The sequence below is a fragment of the Doryrhamphus excisus genome, chromosome 13, assembly GCF_030265055.1.
Source record: "Doryrhamphus excisus isolate RoL2022-K1 chromosome 13, RoL_Dexc_1.0, whole genome shotgun sequence".
In the NCBI taxonomy this organism is placed as follows: Eukaryota; Metazoa; Chordata; class Actinopteri; order Syngnathiformes; family Syngnathidae; genus Doryrhamphus; species Doryrhamphus excisus.
In genome coordinates, this window is record NC_080478.1 from 2,231,271 (window position 1) to 2,248,645 (window position 17,375).

The 17,375-nt window shown below is 44.1% G+C and overlaps 5 protein-coding genes across 7 annotated transcripts; 2 read left to right on the forward strand and 3 right to left on the reverse strand.

The window, feature by feature from the left end:
* Positions 1 to 211: 211 nt before the first annotated feature.
* LOC131140617 (iron-sulfur protein NUBPL-like) lies at positions 212 to 4,478 on the reverse strand. Of its 2 annotated transcripts, none has more exons than XM_058091209.1 (11): positions 4,326 to 4,478; positions 3,821 to 3,965; positions 3,720 to 3,754; positions 3,567 to 3,657; positions 3,449 to 3,488; positions 3,299 to 3,389; positions 3,122 to 3,221; positions 2,921 to 3,006; positions 2,653 to 2,773; positions 768 to 850; positions 212 to 667 (listed from the first exon to the last, which is right to left on the reverse strand). In XM_058091209.1, exons 1-11 carry the CDS (start codon positions 4,449 to 4,451, stop codon positions 605 to 607), a joined length of 981 nt encoding a protein of 326 aa, XP_057947192.1. In that variant the 5' UTR covers positions 4,452 to 4,478; the 3' UTR covers positions 212 to 604. The 2 variants fall into 2 exon arrangements, with proteins under 2 accessions (XP_057947192.1, XP_057947195.1); XM_058091212.1 differs by having other exon boundaries at positions 223 to 667; positions 3,128 to 3,221.
* LOC131140618 (D-aminoacyl-tRNA deacylase 2-like) lies at positions 4,231 to 5,646 on the forward strand. 2 transcript variants are annotated; one of them, XM_058091214.1, is made up of 4 exons: positions 4,231 to 4,310; positions 4,779 to 4,940; positions 5,023 to 5,092; positions 5,164 to 5,646. In XM_058091214.1, exons 2-4 carry the CDS (start codon positions 4,824 to 4,826, stop codon positions 5,481 to 5,483), a joined length of 507 nt encoding a protein of 168 aa, XP_057947197.1. In that variant the 5' UTR covers positions 4,231 to 4,310; positions 4,779 to 4,823; the 3' UTR covers positions 5,484 to 5,646. The 2 variants fall into 2 exon arrangements, with proteins under 2 accessions (XP_057947197.1, XP_057947196.1); XM_058091213.1 differs by lacking the exon at positions 4,231 to 4,310 and having other exon boundaries at positions 4,667 to 4,940.
* Positions 5,647 to 7,209: 1,563 nt separating this feature from the next.
* On the reverse strand, positions 7,210 to 9,908 carry LOC131140616 (uncharacterized). The gene is made up of 4 exons (XM_058091208.1): positions 8,441 to 9,908; positions 8,179 to 8,379; positions 7,836 to 8,046; positions 7,210 to 7,773 (listed from the first exon to the last, which is right to left on the reverse strand). The coding sequence occupies exons 1-4, from the start codon at positions 9,144 to 9,146 to the stop codon at positions 7,518 to 7,520; spliced, it is 1,374 nt and encodes a 457-aa protein (XP_057947191.1). The 5' UTR covers positions 9,147 to 9,908; the 3' UTR covers positions 7,210 to 7,517.
* A 591-nt stretch (positions 9,909 to 10,499) lies between these two features.
* Positions 10,500 to 12,041, reverse strand: LOC131140353 (protein YIPF6-like). The gene is made up of 2 exons (XM_058090680.1): positions 11,518 to 12,041; positions 10,500 to 11,393 (listed from the first exon to the last, which is right to left on the reverse strand). The coding sequence occupies exons 1-2, from the start codon at positions 11,857 to 11,859 to the stop codon at positions 11,052 to 11,054; spliced, it is 684 nt and encodes a 227-aa protein (XP_057946663.1). The 5' UTR covers positions 11,860 to 12,041; the 3' UTR covers positions 10,500 to 11,051.
* A 357-nt stretch (positions 12,042 to 12,398) lies between these two features.
* LOC131140620 (snRNA-activating protein complex subunit 1-like) lies at positions 12,399 to 17,203 on the forward strand. The gene is made up of 10 exons (XM_058091220.1): positions 12,399 to 12,697; positions 12,875 to 13,031; positions 13,101 to 13,241; positions 13,322 to 13,426; positions 13,503 to 13,664; positions 13,727 to 13,777; positions 14,943 to 15,005; positions 15,089 to 15,206; positions 16,451 to 16,522; positions 16,593 to 17,203. Exons 1-10 carry the CDS (start codon positions 12,567 to 12,569, stop codon positions 16,607 to 16,609), a joined length of 1,017 nt encoding a protein of 338 aa, XP_057947203.1. The 5' UTR covers positions 12,399 to 12,566; the 3' UTR covers positions 16,610 to 17,203.
* Positions 17,204 to 17,375: the final 172 nt, after the last annotated feature.

Genomic DNA, 17,375 nt, shown 5'->3' on the forward strand with positions numbered 1-17,375 from the left:
TGTCACTTTCTTGGATAAATGCTGGCGCCGTGTGAATGCAGGAAGCTAAGACTTGATGGCGTTGCATTTTTGCAAGGTCTTAATTTGATTGAAGCAATCTAATTATTGAACGTCTTAAGGTCTGTGATGTACTCTTTTATAACCGGATATTGAATTTCCCCTAAAAGATGCGGGCCGCCGCCATAGAAGGCAACTGAAGTCCCTTGGCGACCTCTAGTGTTTGCTGATGTAACTGCGACCTCCTCCGATGCCGTCTGGAGAATCTTAACTTTTTCCTTGGACTATGCTTCTCAAAAAAAGCTTGCGTTGGAGGGGAATCGAACCTAGGGTCAACTGCTGGGAAGGCAGCAATGCTAACCACTACACAACCAACACTAGACGAATGATAAATGTAACAATAAAGTCTGTTCTCGTTGGAAATGAGGCTTAATTATTTGGCCCACGCTGGTGACAACATGGGAACTTTCAGCAACAACAGACCAAACACTTTGATAAATAACTTTATTAAATATGACAATACTGACAGAATGTTTTTCAGTGGAACGAACGGAGGAAAGAATCAGTGCTTATTTCAGTCTCAGAAGTCTGCCAGGCTGACTTCCTGTCAAGTGTTGACCTCCGTCAGTCTTTGGACGACGGCAGATGCCACCTTCCTGTACGCCTCCGCCTGCGCACACACACACACACACACACACACACAGCAATCAAAGAGTTAGTCCTCACAGCCTCTAATCATCACATGAAGAAGGAAAGGTGATAAGTTGGACCTCAGGACTGCTGGGAGACGAGATGACCACCGGCTGTCCTCTGTCTGACATCTCTCTGATGTTCATGTGGAGAGGGATGTCTCCTAAGGTAGAGACAGTGGCGTCATTAGACCTATTTTAATTAATTATAATTAATAATTTGATGGTGAACCTAAATAATTTGATATTTTTTATTGATTTTTTTATTTGATGGTGACCCTAAATAATTTGATATTTTTTATTGATTTTTAATTTGATGGTGACCCTAAATAATTTGATATTTTTATAGATTTTTTTGTTATTCATTTTTTTATTTGATGGTGACCCTAAATAATTTTATATTTTTAATTGATTTTTTAAATTATTTTTTTTATTTGATGGTGACTAATTTGATATTTTTTATTGATGTTTTTTGTTATTAATTTTTTTAATTTGATGGTGACCCGAAATAATTTGATATTTTTTTACTGATTTTTTTTTTGATGGTGACCCTAAATCATTAGATATTTTTTACTGATTTTTGTTATTAATTTTTCAATTTGATGGTGATCCTAAATCATTTGATATTTTTTACTGATTTTTTTAATTATTGTTTTAATTTGATGGTGACTAAATAATTTGATATTTTTAATTAATTTTTTGTTATTAATTTTTTAAATTTAATGGTCACCCTAAATCATTTGATATTTTTACTGATTTTTTTAATTATTGTTTTAATTTGATGGTGACTAAATAATTTGATATTTTTTATTAATTTTTTGTTATTAATTTTTTAAATTTAATGGTCACCCTAAATTATTTGATATTTTTTACTGATTTTTTTGTTATTAATTTTTTTAATTTGATGGTGACCCTAAATAATTTAATATTTTTTATTGATTTTTTTATTTGATGGTGACCCTAAATAATTTGATATTTTTTATTGATTTTTAATTTGATGGTGACCCTAAATAATTTGATATTTTTATAGATTTTTTTGTTATTAATTTTTTTATTTGATGGTGACCCTAAATAATTTTATATTTTTAATTGATTTTTTAAATTATTTTTTTTATTTGATGGTGACTAATTTGATATTTTTTATTGATGTTTTTTGTTATTAATTTTTTTAATTTGATGGTGACCCGAAATAATTTGATATTTTTTTACTGATTTTTTTTTTGATGGTGACCCTAAATCATTAGATATTTTTTACTGATTTTTGTTATTAATTTTTCAATTTGATGGTGATCCTAAATCATTTGATATTTTTTACTGATTTTTTTAATTATTGTTTTAATTTGATGGTGACTAAATAATTTGATATTTTTAATTAATTTTTTTGTTATTAATTTTTTAAATTTAATGGTCACCCTAAATCATTTGATATTTTTACTGATTTTTTTAATTATTGTTTTAATTTGATGGTGACTAAATAATTTGATATTTTTAATTAATTTTTTGTTATTCATTTTTTAAATTTAATGGTGACCCTAAATAATTTGATATTTTTTACTGATTTTTTTGTTATTAATTTTTTTAATTTGATGGTGACCCTAAATAATTTAATATTTTGTGTACATTTAATGGTGGCCTAAAACTATTGAGTATCTCTACTAAATCTGTCCAAAAGTGGGAAACTTATATCCCGCTTCTTCTTCCTTGTTTGGTTTTGGGATTTTTTGGAATGTCTCCTACATTCATTCATATCCTGTGCATCTCCAGGGGGCTAAGCCCCCCTGTCCTCAGACCCAAGTGACGCCCCTGGGTAGAGACATCCAAAATGTTACGTTGTGTAATACTTAGGACACAGATCTTCATCAACGAATCAGTTGGACTCCTTGGTTGTCTTCATTCCTTGTCTTAGCAAGTCAAGTCTACAATTTGCTCCCTTGTTGTCCCGGTGGCGTCTCTCCAGGTGTCTCACCTAATAGTTTGACTCCCAGCGTGTCTGCCAGCTGCCGGGCTCCATCCGATCCGAAGATGTGAGTCTGATGGTTGCATTTGGGGCACTGGAAGACGCTCATGTTCTGCACCAGACCAAGAACCTTCAGCCACAAAGACACAACACAAGAATTCTTTCAGTACCAAAAGGTTCTTGGTCCTAACGGATGTCATTTTACAGTATTTTTATGCCATAAAAACGGCCACAAGGTGGCAGAAGTGCGTTTGAGAGGAATGAACTCCGTGCTTACCGGGACGTGAACTTTCTTGAACATCTCAGCTCCTCGACGAGCGTCCAGCAGAGCGATGTCCTGCGGCGTGGACACGATGACCGCACCTGCACATGGACAACCAATCAGGTACTTCCCAGCTAGATAGTCACAAGCCCCGCCTCTTAAAGCGTTTACCCCCCCCCCCCATCAGGCTGGGAACACGTCAAGCCTCGGACGCACATTCACCTGCGACTGGGATGTTCTGGGAGATTGACAGCTGGACGTCACCTGTCCCAGGCGGCATGTCGATGACCAGGAAGTCCAAGGAGCCCCACTCCACCTTCACACGCACACACACACTTGAACACACTCAGTCCAGCAGCGCGCTGTGAAAAAGCAGGAGGGAAATATCGGAACCTGTCTGAGCAGCCTGTCGATGGCCTGCATCACCATGAGGCCCCGCCACACGATGGGGGCCACGTCCTCCACCAGGAAGCCCATGGACATGCTGAGGACACGCGGTGGAGGTTAACGCTCACGGCTCTGGAAGAGGATGTTCGGACTCACCAAGGTATTCCGTAGTTGGTCAGCGGCAGCATCCGATTGCCTGGAAGAAAATGGCCGACCTCTGAGACGTTTGAATGAGGACGTATTGGAGATGTCACAGCCTAGCAGGGAAACGTACTGTCCGTCAGTTCCGGGTTTCCTTTCAGGTTCATGAGTTTAGGAATGGACGGGCCGTACACGTCAGCATCCAGCAGACCGACCGTCTTCGACTGACAGGAAGAAGCGGGATTAAAAAAGAAAAGCGAAGAAGCCATCTGGGAATATTCCTTACCGGATCATTGGCCATCAATCCCAGTGCCAGGTTCACTGCACGGACACAATTAAATACATTTCAACTCATCAAACTATAACTATTTACCAGGAAGCTGCTACCTGCCGTGGTGGACTTGCCCACGCCGCCTTTACCGGAAGCAACCACAACAACCTGCTTGACCCCCGAGATGGGCTTCTGCTTGGGAAGACCTCGGGCCATCTGCTGCTTCTGTCTTTCTTGTAAGGCCTTGCCGTCCACAGACCTCTGGCCAACAACGACATCAGATCAAATAAAGTCAAAACACGTCATGATAGTGGAACTCTACGTCGACTTGTGTTGTAATGCGGTCCGGTTGTCAAGTTCAGTCAAAAACAACAGTCACTTCCGCTTTTTTTCTGATTAAAAGCTAATATTCAGAAGTGTCAAAGCACTTTAACGGGACGAAGGTACAATAGAAAGCATTTCATATGAAATTTAATAATTAATCAATGTTGGTCTTAAACGTACGTGGATTTTAATGCATGTTACGGACGTACACACGCGCGACTTCCGGTTTCCGCAGCGACTGCTAAGCTAGCCTGCCACAAAGTGAACGGTGTCCGTGGAAATGTACGTATAACTTACCTGGAAGCGTATAAACTGTCCCCCCAGTGCCGACGCGGGGTTTATTTCCGGTCGGTTCCATAAAGCCGAGGATTTGTTTACGTACATTAAACAATTAAACAATCTGCTGTATGTGAAGTGCGCCATCTTTGCAGTCTACAAGCTGCTCGATTGCTAACTTCAGGCGCGTCAACATTGCGCATTAGGACGCAGCGTTGATAGCGTTGATTTTTTTAATTGTTGTGGATGTTTTGTGAAGTGAGAATGTTTTGGCTGTATTAAGGTCATTTTTAAAACAGTTAATATTATTGTTAGCAGTAATTCTGAGTGGTAATTACATATGTAGACGAGCTGCTGATGACGTAACCAGGAAGTATAAACCAAGTGAATGGACTCCTTCGACAGTTCACTTTTTTGCAAGACGTTTCTTTGTTTAAAAAGTATATTTTATGTGTGTTTTTCTTGAATGGTCAGTAAGACAGTCTCCGAATCGTCGACCGAGCCTTGTTTGTGACCGGAATGAGTGACAGAAGCTGCGGTTCCATGCCGGTGGCCCGCACTGTGCTCCAGCAGTGTCTGCAAGCCCGGCTGCAGGTGACCCCGGCCGGGGAGCATTCAGAGGCCCAATGGGTTCAGGTGAGAAACGTTAAACAAAACGATGACCAAATACATAAGTATCAGTATAAAGCAGATAACATTTATATGTTTGTGCTGGCAGGTCGAAAGAGGAATGGTGATCTACGTCTGTTTTTTCAAAGGAGCAACAGACGACATCCTGCCCAAGATGGGTGAGTGACATCTCCACGACGTTTGCATCATGGGGATTCCGTGTCAAAGTGGTCTGTTGTGTCTTTTTTAGTTTCCACGCTGTTGAACTTGCGGCTGTGCGAGTCAGACTCCGGGAAGATGGTGTCGGTGCTGGAGCTCCCCGGCAGGGTGCTGGTGGTCCCCCAGGCCACCCTGGGGGGCAAAGCCAAAGGCAAAGCCATGCAGTACCACAACAACATCGGCAAAGAGGACGGACTGCGGCTCTACGGCGCTTTTGTTTCTCTTTGTGAGCAGGAACTGGCGGCGGCTGTCTCGTCCAACAACGTGACAGTCAAACACGGAACCTACGGGAACAGACAGGTCCTGAAGCTGGACACCAACGGGCCTTACACGCATCTGATGGACTTCTGAAAAGCCGAGATGTGTGTGGAGTTAATTCAAGCAGAATTATGGCTCCAAATGAGGCCTGGGTGTTTGTCCTCTGGTGAAGATAAAACCCGAATCGGTTCCAGACCTGGCAGTGGTGCGTCAATATTCACAAAGTAAGATTAAATAAATGAAATATTTGCATTAACTTTCATAGACAACCTCCTTAAAACGTTAAAGGGACCTTTAGAAACCCTTTTAGACACCTCAGCTCCAAATTGTAACACTCCGTGTACCATTGGACCAAGCTGGCGAGGACACATGGTCTCCATATGCTCTACCCAGGCCCTCCAGATATGAAATATTACCCCGTAGTCATCTTTACACTATTACCCGATGTATTAGACATCATAAAAACACTATATAGACATATGTTAGCATCCTACGCATCACAACCGATGTTTTCTGAATGCCTTATACGGCGTCAGGCAAAATGATCTGACACATTTGTAGGTTAAATAAAAGGCAAATAAAGTAAAGAAACAAAAAAGCGTTTTCATTATCGAAAAGTACATATAATGCCATTTTTTTAAATTAATTTTGGAGTCGCTGCCATGAATTGGAGCGGTGAGCATGGCGCTTTCATCGTGGAAACGTTTATCAAAACAAACGAATCTCTAACTGCAACACAACGAGCGTTCCGTTTGCATTTCAATCTTGGTAGACATGATCCCATAGCAGCCCCAAACGCCATCTTGTTATGGGTTACCAACCAATCAGAGCTGCTGGATCTGCATTGGAACCAAAATCAACCCGTCGACCTCGCACCTCGCAGAACTGATTACATTTTTAAACCATCATGAAACAGAATGGCATTATAGTCATGTTGTTTTACTTTATTTGCCTTTTATTTAACCTACAAATGTGTCACATCATTTTGCCTGACCATGTACTTGTACTGTAGTCCTTTGTGTGCTTCATTTAGGACGGAAATATGTACAATTTGCTTAAATATGCACAATTTTGGCCCACGAACTAGGGAACTATTTGAGTACCTCATTTTTTTTTTGCTTTGAGGAGTCAAAATAAGTAACCAAAAATAACAGATTTTTTTCTAAATAAATAATACATAATTAAAATGTGGGCTGTACGGTGGAGTTCACATGCAGGTCTCGCAGCTAGGAAACCCGAGTTCGATTCCACCCTCTGCCATCTCTGTGTGGAGTTTGCATGTTCTCCCCGTGCATGCGTGGGTTTTCTCCGGGTACTCCGGTTTCCTCCCACATTCCAAAAACATGCTAGGTTAATTAGCCACTCCAAATTGTCCATAGGTATGAATGTGAGTGTGAATGGTTGTTTGTCTATATGTGCCCTGTGATTGGCTGGCCACCAGTCCAGGGTGGACCCCGCCTCTCGCCCCAAGAAGACAGCTGGGATAGGCTCCAGCACCTCAACAATCCTCGTGAGGATAAGCAGTAGCAAATGAATGAATGAGTCATAAATCATATCCATGTATCCACAAAGCACCATATAGTGTAGCAAGCTGTAAAGCTAATTAATAGCATCCCAAGATGGGCCCAGTGAGCATGGTGGATGAATAGCGATGGGTCCTACGTATGTTAAATATCAATTTAAAAAGATGCCTAAGTGAATCGTCTAAACAAGCAAAAGTTGAGTCGGATGACTTGATTAATCTCGAATATGCGATGACTAAAATATTCAATAGTTGCAGCCCGAGTTGAATTATTGACACCATACGAAATGATTCCAATTAAAGTTATCTTTAATGGCCCTTTAAGGACATGTAAATAAAGTGTTGCTGACTCATGAACAATGGTTCCTATCAGTTAATGTCCCTTTTTGGCCAGCAGTGCAAAAGCAACGTCTACAAGTCACGACTTAAGTCATCTTCATCTATCAGGTAGTCACAAACGTCTCGTCAACTAAATTAAGTTAAATTAAATTTCATCTAATGAAACATATCAGGATTGAAATGAGGAGCAGCCATGACAAGATGATTCTATGGGAAACGTCCTGTCGCTCTTTGATCAATGGGAAAGTTGAAAGTTCTCCTGGTGATCATCGGTCTCCCTCCCAAACACAGTTGCACTCCCTCAGGGGGTTTCTCTGGCGCATGGTCGTGATGACGGTGATCCTGTTGGCCGACAGCTCTCGCAGCTGGTTGATGAGCTCCTGGACGCAGGGGCTGGGCCACGGGTGTCCGTTCAGGTAGTCCCTCAGGATGAAGGAGCGCTCCACCAGCAGCTCCAGACGCTCCAGGTGTCGCAGCCGGTGGAGGCTCAGCAGGTCTTTCTCCGGTTCTCGTCGGAAGAACCTGCAAGGTGAGAGAACGTGTGATGGGAACACGCTAAAAAATGTAAGGAGGCGCGGACTCACCTGATGCGCAGCGTCCTGAGCTGAGGGAACAACATGGGGATGCGCCGACACAGGCTGCCGCTGGAGCGATTTTGCTCGATGTCCAGATGCTCCAAAGACAGGACTTTGGGAGCGATGGAGTCCAAGTCCTTGAGCGTGATGGCCACACGCAGCGTTAGCCTGGTCACGCTAGCAGGGATGGTGGTAGTGTAGAGCGCCAAGGAGTTCCCACCTGTGGAAGGACGTGGACGTGGTTGTGATGATACAACTTAGCACATTATGCTACGTGAACAAAACATCCACATGACCGCTTTTACTCTTCATGCTTGTCTTCCTTGGCAGAGGTCAGATTCCCAAAACTCACCAATGATGCTGAGAGTCTCCAGATGCTTGAGAGGACTCAGCCAGGAGGCCAGGCGGCAATCCACGCCATCTCGAATGTACCTGTAGCGCACCGTCAGCGATCTGAGCGACGTCAGGCTCCTCAAGGCCGTCTCGGGTAGGATGGTCTCCGGGTAGTCCACCAGCTCCAGGCTGGTCAGAGCCGGGCCGCCGTACTGGGATCCTGAGGAGGAGGTTCTACTTAGACCCCGTCTGACTTGAGGTCTTCACTCGTGTGTTCTTACCTGGATGCTGCGGGTCCGGGGGGCTCAGGTAGTCGTCGGGCAGAGGTTCCCGCGGCTCCCCCCTCATCCCCCATGAGAGATGCGTGAGCTTCTTGAGGTGGACCATCATGTTGTGGAAGTCCTTGCGGGGAACAGGCCGCACCTTGTCCAGGCCGTAGCCTTCCCCCTGCTGATGGAAGAGCAGGAACCGCAGGTTGGTCAGTTCCGACACCGCCTTCACGAAGCTGATGGTGCACGTCAGGCGGACGTTGCACACGCTCAGGTGTGTCAGCTGATCCCTCAGGTGGGCGCTCAGACCGGGGCCCAGCATGGGCTCACCCCAGGAGGTATCCCGCACACCCAGATCCCTGATGTCCGAGAACTGCAGTAGATGGTCCAGGTACTTCTGCTTGTACACACGTCCTCCATCCGCGAACACGATGGCGGTGAGCGACGGCAGGAACTTGACGAGCCGGCGCCATTCTTTCCGCCGCAGGTGACGCACCGCCACCCGGGTCAGCTTGCGGTGGCGTAGAGTGTCCCAGAAGCCGAACGTGTAGCGGCGGAGGTCCGACAGCACCACGGTGTGTCTTCTCCACAGGTACGGGTGGTCCACCAGCTGCTTGAGGGCCCTGCAGCAGCAGCGGACGGCGTGTTTCTCTTCTGTGCTCAGGAAACAGAAGACGGACACCCAGAGCTCCGGAGGCAGCGGCGGCGGCTCCGACATCTGCTCCTCGGGTCAGTCGCTGCTCAGCGGCGTGGATGATGCTGGCTGGCCAACGCTAATCTTCTGGCGTGTTGGCTGTGGTGGTCCTCAAGTCATCAATTTTGGTGGGAGTTTTTTTGTGTGTTTTCTCACCTGTGTTGTGTGTGGTCGTTACGGACTACCTCCCCGCCTACAACCATATAAACACCCTGGGGGGTCTTCCTCGGCTCCCTGGTGGAGGGCATGCCTGCCAGCTATATGGGCATGCATTCTACCCACTACTTTTAACTGTTACATTTCGTTTTGCCTTCTCTTCTACGAGTGTTTTAGTCTTATCAGACTAACCAAAACATTATTTTATACAACGACCTAAAGTATTTGCCTTCACGCAAAACTCGCTCGGTCGCTCTCGTACAATTAAAACGTCAAAAGCTTAAGAGGGTCGCTCCAGTGTTTTATTTTAATTTATTGACGTCAACAACAGTCAAAACATATCAAGACAATTTAGGAACATTACTAATAAAATAGGACCCCAGCAACGGTAATACTACAAAGAACGGAATTAGAAACATCAAACCATAGCCGGCTAGCCTCCGTATATGTCGCCATTTTATCTCGTGGCAGACGTCGGATCAACGACAAAAGCTTTGTGGTGGATTGAAACATATTATTGTTGTATTTAATAGCAAAAAAAGGTCCCGTAATTTAGAAATTGATGACCAGAGACCCTATCCGTCCCGTCTGAATTCAGATCCAAGGCAGCCGAACACTGCGTACTTCCGCCTCCGAATTCTTCCTCGTGGGGAGTCCAGAAGTCAACTACCGACAACAGCTCACTGCTGCCCCCTCTGGTTGACTGCGTAATAGCAGTCATTCCAGTTTACTGCTGGTGTTAACGGAAAAATACCAACAGAATGAACTAAATTCAACACTTCTGCGAAATAAACTCACTATAGCTACCATGTACTCATTTTGTATTTGCCAGGCCTCCGTTGATGACGTCATACTCAAGTGAATCATTTTTTTTGCACCAGTGTTTGTTTGTTTCATAGAGTGGTTCGTCACCATCACAACTCAATGACAAGTGGTGACCCAAATTTCAGGATTTTTCAACCCAACATCGTAAGCTCTTCTCCAGCAGTTATCTGCAGCTGTGTGTGGAAAGCGTGGTGTGTGTGTGTGATGGGCAAGTGCTTGTCACCACCTCCCATACAGGTGAAAAGGCAGTACTTTTTGATTATTATTAGTTGTCAGAAGTTGTGTAAAGTCCGAACGAAAATGCTGTTCTCACATGTGGATATCGTTCGCTAAGATAGTCCATCAATAAGCGGAAGAAGAAAAACACAGAGAGACTCTCGTCGAGTGGAGCCGAGTCATTTGTATAAGTACATTTTAATTAGCAAATATTTCAACAAAAACATGTTATATTTGTAAAAGTGGAGAAAAAAAAAGCTGACCATCGATGATAAATCGGCTCAGCAAGCTTCTGTCTCAAGTTTTCCGATGTCAACTTAATAAGTCCTCATGTTTACATGAGTATGTATTGCATTTTGTGACTTTGCTTCTATACACAAACTTTGACTACAGTTTCCATAACATTAGCTGGTGTAATGCAAGTCCCCAAATCATTTAAGTGCAGATTTTATAGCATCTGACGTGCACTGTATTTGTAGAGAAATGCAGCACATTTTCTTCTGAAACTCTTGTGTTCCAGTAGATATTTGGCGTTTGTGTACTCGGTGCATTTTCACACATCCCAGGAAGAGTTATTAAAGATGCAGGATACATTTGAAGTTACTAATCCACTTTTCTACTTCATTCTGACATGATGGAGAGCATCAAACCCCAGAGGAGGTCCTTAATTCAGTTAATTCAGTTCATTATTGCTCGCTCCACGCAACGTAACGTTCCACTCCTGTTCTATTGTTATGGCGAGAAGGTCAGGATCATCCAGCCGATCACAAAGTAGAAGAGGAACACCGGATACACGACCAGCCCCTTGCGGTTGGGAGGCTGGCTCCCGGCAAGGAACGCAGTGGAGGCGAAGGTGGACCAGCCGAAGGACGCAACAACCACCGCCAGTCTCACGGCAAAGCTCACTTTGCCCGTGAGGCTGAACAGGACCAGCCGGCACACGACCATGGCAACGGTCAGGGGCATGATGCAGTACCCGAGCACGCACAGGCTCTGGAAGAAGGAGATGGTCCCACCCAGCAGCTTGGAGTTAAGAGTGATGATGATGGAACCAAACCAGATGATGACAAAGACCTGTAGGAGAGCCAGAAACATTTTAAATGGTTTGCTGACAACAAAAGTGCAACCTTTTTCCACGATGACATGAAGACCGAATGGAACAACACTAACCCATAAAGGCAATGAACAATGATCGTACCTCGGCAAACTGTGGCCCACCCTGGCTGCCGTTCTTGGCCGCGCCGCCCTGCAGGAGCAGAGCCAGGGTGACGCACAGTAGCAGGGGCCCCCACAGGTCCCAGTCCTGCAGCAGCTCCGAGTTCTGCTTGGGGTACAGGACGTGAACGAACTTCTTTCCCACCGCGCGTAGATCCCGCAGGATGGTCTCCTTCACCGGCTCGTCCAACGTCGAGAACTCGTCGTCCTCCCGCCTGGAGGAGTCCACGGGGACGCTGATGTCTCCTTCGACGGGGGTATCCTCCGGGATGGAGATATCAGACAGCCCTGCGAACGACGGACTGGCATCCGCTGCTGTCGCCATTTTAATGTGATGAGAGGCGTCGTTCGACGACAGAAGCGATCTTTCGACTTTATGCGTTTATTTCTTGTATTTAACGGAATAAAATGTCAAGTAATTGTTAAATAAATGACCGTCGAGCCTGTCAGTCAAGTCAATAGTTCAGCTCCACGTCAGCCAAACATTGTTTACTTCCGCCTCGTAATTCTTCTTCTTCGCCTTTTATTATTGATTGACGGGTGGCAAGCAGCTTTTAGGTGCGCATTACCGCCACCTTCTGAACAGGAGTGTGGAATTCTTCTTCTTTGTGGGGAATCTGGAAGCCAATCAACCACTCCGACTCACTACTGCCCTCTTTGTTTGAACATGTTACTGCAAGTGTATTCGAATATCACTCATTAATCCAGATAACTGTTGTTTTTGTCTTCGGCAAAGAAAACCGAACAAAATGATGAAAATAATAATAAAAAAACTAAGTAGAATGTTTTTTTTGCAATGATTAAACAAACAACCGCTTCGAACTGTCGCCAATGTTATGCGCATGTTGATGACGTCACAGAAAAGGGACAGCCGCATGTGTTTACATCGTGAAGGCCGATGTAACCGCACAAACACTGTACCAGCAAAATGATTTCACGTTCACAGAAATGAACATGTAGCTGCGGTTAGCGAATGTTGATACTTTGACGTTACATTTAAAAGCTTTCTGGACTCTCGAAGCCCCGGCGAAGATGAATTCCTACAGCAAACAAGTCAAGTGTGACTGCGAGGAGCTGCTTCGTCGCTTCCAACAATCGGAGTCAGTCCGCTTTGAGATTTTCTCCCAAATCTGGAGGGAAATGAAATTTGAGCAGATATTCTAGTAAGTTTACACTCAGAGGTGAAACTTTGTACAATTTAAAACAGGAATATTTGTCTGTCAACTACTTACACATTTACATTTATCATCGGATGGTATTATGGATTATACACACATAATACAAATATGAAATACTGTTCCCGGTTTAAGATGTACTGTCATTTTATTGTTGTGTTTCAGTGGTACTTTGGGTCATGAGAAGCGAGCCTTCAGTCGTCTGGTGCTGGACACAGCCTACGTCTACTTTTTGCCACCTTTCAGCTTCCAGATCCGAGTGGGAGGACTTTACCTGCTGTACTGTCTCTTCCACTGCCAGACAGCCTCGCCGCGCGTCGGGGTCAGCGTGAGGAAGACGGAAAGTTAAGGACAAGAATGTGATGTTAAGTGACCATGTGTGTGGCTGCAGATCCGTATTTCGCTGAAGGACTGGGTGGACATTCAGACCTTTGAGAAGGACGCCGTAGGAGCTCAGCATTTCGACACCGTTTTCATCCTTCACCAGCTCATGTTCCAGAAAGCTTTCTACTTCACCGCCATGCCCACCTTGGTTAGTGTCCTCATCCAGTTCTTCTGCTGTGAGCTGATGTCCTCAGTTCTGACAAGTCGATGATGTTTGTGCTTCTACAGCTGACTTTTAACAAGATCAAAGTGGAGGAAAAGTCGCAGCTGTATAACAAGTTTGTGGCGCGAGCGTGCGGCCCACAAGAGCTCATCGACAACGAGCTCCTGGAGGTGGGCGCAAGGCAAAGGTCTACTCTTGGTCATGCTAATGAGGTAGACGCGTGACGTCGCTGTGGTGTCTTTGCAGGAGCTGTCCAACGTCCATGAGCTCTACGGGAAGATCAAGACGTCCATGTACTCTGAAGAGCAGCAGGCCGACTTGGGAATCAACTTGATCCATAAAAATCTCATCCCGCAGCTCAGAGGATCCGTCATGACCTTCCACTTGTGGCAGAAGAGGAAGAAACAGGTTCTTTCATGCCAGCAACATCATGTTCTTGGATGACGCTCAATGCTAGCATGTTTTGGCAGGGTGAGAGTGACGAAGAGGTCGTCAGGGATGGAGCATCTTCACAGGCAGAGGTGAGCAACACAACTGCTATTTTTAATGGCATGGCACTGCATATTATATACATTTGTATGACGGAAGTGTCTGCTACAATAGGATCGTTTCTTAATTAACATGGGTTGCACGGGGAACGCTTTAAGGGAGACACATGAACAGATAGTCAAGTTAATGTTCATGTATCCATTTTGTTGGTACAGTAAACCTCGGATATATCGGATTCAATTGTTCCCACTGGTTTTGTCCGATATAAGCGAAATCCGTTATATGCGTATACCGGAAAATGTCCGTTTTACGCATATATCGGATTTATATCCGGTGTATGCGTAAATCGGATTTTATCCGTTATAAAAAGGCACTTCCTTGACTATGTTTCCAATGTACCTGGACGCGCAGGCAACGCTGCAAACGCTGCAAATGACGTCGTATAGCGGCCTGTCACGATTCGGCGAATCGGACCGCCACGATGCGGCCATCCGATATATGCGAGGGAAATTTAATGGAAATGCATTGGAACGGGATTGGAGATTTTGTCCGAAATAGGCGAAATCCGTTATAAAAAATCCGATATATGCAATGAATTTTATTGGAAATGCATTACAGAAAAATCGGTTCTTTTTTATCTGTCCGTTGTGAGCGAATTTCCGATATATCCGAGGTTTACTGTATTATGCTTTGTTTTGTACATGTAAAATTATAATAATTCTCTCAAATTCGTGTTAAAATTTCGATTCAGTTTTTGTCAGACCTTTTGGAACTGTTTTAATGACCAAAACCGAGGTCCCACTGTACCAATGCGTCAGGTCTAGCGGAGTATTTGACTTGTGTTGTGTTCATGTGCAATATTAAGGCTCAAAGTGCAATATACTAAGTTCTAAGTGAAGTATTTCTACATATAATGCCTCATATTAACTCACTAGCAAGATCTCATAGCGTATATACTGGTCATATATTTCATTTCATATTACATACTATCTGCAAACTGTATTTGTATATAACTCTGGGTAAAATTGTTGATTTGTTAATACTTGGGTTGTTTATATTGTTTATTTTTATATTGTGTATTTTTTGTATTTTTGTACTGCTTAACTGATTCTGTTCTCTTGCTGCTGTGCAATGCAAATTTCCCCACTGAGGGACGAATAAAGGCATATCTCATCTTATCTTATCTTATCTCTTCAGTGCTCCAGAAGAGCTGAACTTCTGACCTCCATCAAGTCTAAAGCGTACAGAAAAGCTGCAGCGGTTTGTTCCCCGCCACCTCTGAAAGGATTTTAGTTTTTATGTTCAATGTAAATGTCTTTAATTTAAAAACAAACCCTGGTCAGGTGTTCAAGTCTCGACGTCATCGCCGAGTGAAGGTGGATGTGGACATCAAGGCTGGCCCCGCCAAGACGAGCAAGCAGTCACTCAAAGCCAGAACCAATGAGAACATTCACATCTCAGGTACTTGAGCCTTCTTGTAACTAGGGATGCTCTGATCGATCGGCTGCCCATCAATATTGGTCTGTTCTTATCGGAGTAAGTCGATCGGTACGCAACGCCCTTCCAACGATACTCGGCCTTGTTGAAGAGTCAGAAGAGCAGTCCTAACTTTGTGGACAAAAAGGGCTTTGGCAGCTGTCTGGAAGTCCCCGGGAGTGACCAATCACAGCAGAGTGGTTCGGTGGGAGGCTTACCGTGTTTGGGACAGGAGGCAGGAAATGCAATGAAAAACTGCAGGAAGAGAGCCTGGAAGATCTGGAAAGCTTTCTGTTCGGGTTATTGTGTGTAGCTGCTCTATAGGAGTCCAGAACTCAACACAATGGCCTGAAAATTAGAGTAATAGGTCTCCATTAAAACAAACACGCAATGCTGTTAGTTTGGAACCCGATTTTGTCACAAGTGGGTAGCATAAAGTCTTTGGCTGGTCTATGTTCAGTCTAGGGCAGGGGTCAGCAACCCGCGGCTCCAGAGCCGCATGTGGCTCTCCAGCCTCTTTGTTGCGGCTCCCTTTGCAATGCTTGAATATTTTTTAGCACCCGTGTGGTGAAAATGCACGTCTTTGTTATGAGTTTACAAAAATCCAACTTTGTGTGAGACCATGAATGCATCCTGACTGAGTTCTGACTGGTGACTGAATGAGCAGACAGGATGCTATCCAGTTCTCTCTGACAGGTTAACATGAAGGGAAATGAGTAATACTTTGAGTTATTTGAGTTATTAATTATTATTAATGAGTTATTTGACGATTCTAAAAAATAAATTAGAGCTCATTTAAAAACAAAAGTTTATCTCCAGTACTAGCAAGAGTACTCCAACTCGTCTTTTTTTTCCCCTCCAATGTTGTTTTAAACATACAACGTTTTGCGGCTCCAGGCTATTTTTCTTTAGTGGGCAAGTGGGTGAAATGGCTCTTTTCATAGTAAAGGTTGCCGACCCCTGGTCTAGGGAGATCTGCTCGGTAAATAAAATTAAACCTGGGGTCTCAAACTTGCGGGCTTGCCGACTTTTTCAGAGATTACGGTACGACGGACTGCAAAGTCTGTGACAAGCCAGTGTTGCTTGTCGGATACGTGCGATCGGTATCGGGCGATCTCACTCACGGATGATCGATTTCGGAATCAGCGGCATAAATAGGAGCATCCATAGTTGTACCTTTGACCTGTATGTATGCTGACCTCCCCGAGGAACATCTTGTCATCGGTCAGGTGACGTGTGGAAAGAAGCGACCAAAACGACTCACAGCAATCGGCTCACAGCGCTGGACCATGTCCCTGAAGGTATCATCGTCATCGCCGCGCTGCAACACTTTTCATTTCTTACCTCGCTTTTTCTTTGGCCTCGTTTCAGAAAAAAAACCCTCGTGAAGACTCGTGGGGATGAGGACTACGTTGTTAAAGCGCACCCATCATACAGTCGCCTCCCGAATTGTCTGGCGTTTATTTTACCGTGATTGTACATTAGTAGTTCATGCAATTAACAAGGTTAACTGCAGACCTGCCAACATTTATGCATTTTTGTACTTTGCATGCACGTTGACCCTTGAATACGTTTCAATACGCTTCACTGCTGTCCCCATACAGATTTTACCCACTGACAGCTCTCTGGCGTAGCGTGGCGTGGCGTGCACCTCCAAAGAGGTGCGTGGCGTGCACCTCTTTGGAGGTGCCACTCCTACAATTTCTCCTACAATTTTGGATCAACGTTTTAAATAAAGTGACTGTGGTCACGCATCTTATCAGTTCCAGCTGCTATTACACTCCCCATCTCTCTTTAATTACCATTGTTGGCTGGTGAAGACGCTATAAAAGCACGGCGGACCAATGCTAGTACATGACTCCTACTTTTAAAAAGCTCAAATATTTATACTGACACAAAGATTTGTTTTTAAATGTACATTTATTAGCCTTTTAACAAAGAAACCAATTGGGAGGGGGGGTTATAAAGGTTGGCAGGTCTGTTTTAACTGCAGCATTTAAACGTTTCAGCATCAGCAATAAACTTTTAAGAAAGATAAAAACATTTTGTGCACTTCAGTACTTCATCATCGGGCCTTTGCTTCTCCCCAAGGTAAGATTTGCTCCTTCTTTAATGCACATACTTCCGCAATATTTTATTTACATACTTAATATT

Bases quoted from the DNA above. Each gene is read 5' to 3' on its own strand.
- LOC131140617 (XM_058091209.1), bottom strand. From the start codon at position 4,451: ATGGCGCACTTCACATACAGCAGATTGTTTAATTGTTTAATGTACGTA. The intron at 3,755-3,820 runs GTAGCAGCTTCC...GTGTCCGTGCAG, and splicing joins GGGCAAGTCCACCACGGCAG to TGAACCTGGCACTGGGATTG. The intron at 3,222-3,298 runs GTTCCGATATTT...GTGCGTGTGAAG, and splicing joins TCGACAGGCTGCTCAGACAG to GTGGAGTGGGGCTCCTTGGA.
- LOC131140618 (XM_058091214.1), top strand. From the start codon at position 4,824: ATGAGTGACAGAAGCTGCGGTTCCATGCCGGTGGCCCGCACTGTGCTC. The intron at 4,941-5,022 runs GTGAGAAACGTT...TTGTGCTGGCAG, and splicing joins CAGAGGCCCAATGGGTTCAG to GTCGAAAGAGGAATGGTGAT. The intron at 5,093-5,163 runs GTGAGTGACATC...TGTCTTTTTTAG, and splicing joins CGACATCCTGCCCAAGATGG to TTTCCACGCTGTTGAACTTG.
- LOC131140353 (XM_058090680.1), bottom strand. From the start codon at position 11,859: ATGGCGACAGCAGCGGATGCCAGTCCGTCGTTCGCAGGGCTGTCTGAT. The intron at 11,394-11,517 runs GTACGATCATTG...GCTCTCCTACAG, and splicing joins GTGGGCCACAGTTTGCCGAG to GTCTTTGTCATCATCTGGTT.
- LOC131140616 (XM_058091208.1), bottom strand. From the start codon at position 9,146: ATGTCGGAGCCGCCGCCGCTGCCTCCGGAGCTCTGGGTGTCCGTCTTC. The intron at 8,047-8,178 runs GTGAGTTTTGGG...GTCCTTCCACAG, and splicing joins GGAGACTCTCAGCATCATTG to GTGGGAACTCCTTGGCGCTC. The intron at 7,774-7,835 runs GTGAGTCCGCGC...CTCACCTTGCAG, and splicing joins CTCAGGACGCTGCGCATCAG to GTTCTTCCGACGAGAACCGG.
- LOC131140620 (XM_058091220.1), top strand. From the start codon at position 12,567: ATGAATTCCTACAGCAAACAAGTCAAGTGTGACTGCGAGGAGCTGCTT. The intron at 13,427-13,502 runs GTGGGCGCAAGG...GTGTCTTTGCAG, and splicing joins TCGACAACGAGCTCCTGGAG to GAGCTGTCCAACGTCCATGA. The intron at 15,006-15,088 runs GTTTGTTCCCCG...AACCCTGGTCAG, and splicing joins CGTACAGAAAAGCTGCAGCG to GTGTTCAAGTCTCGACGTCA.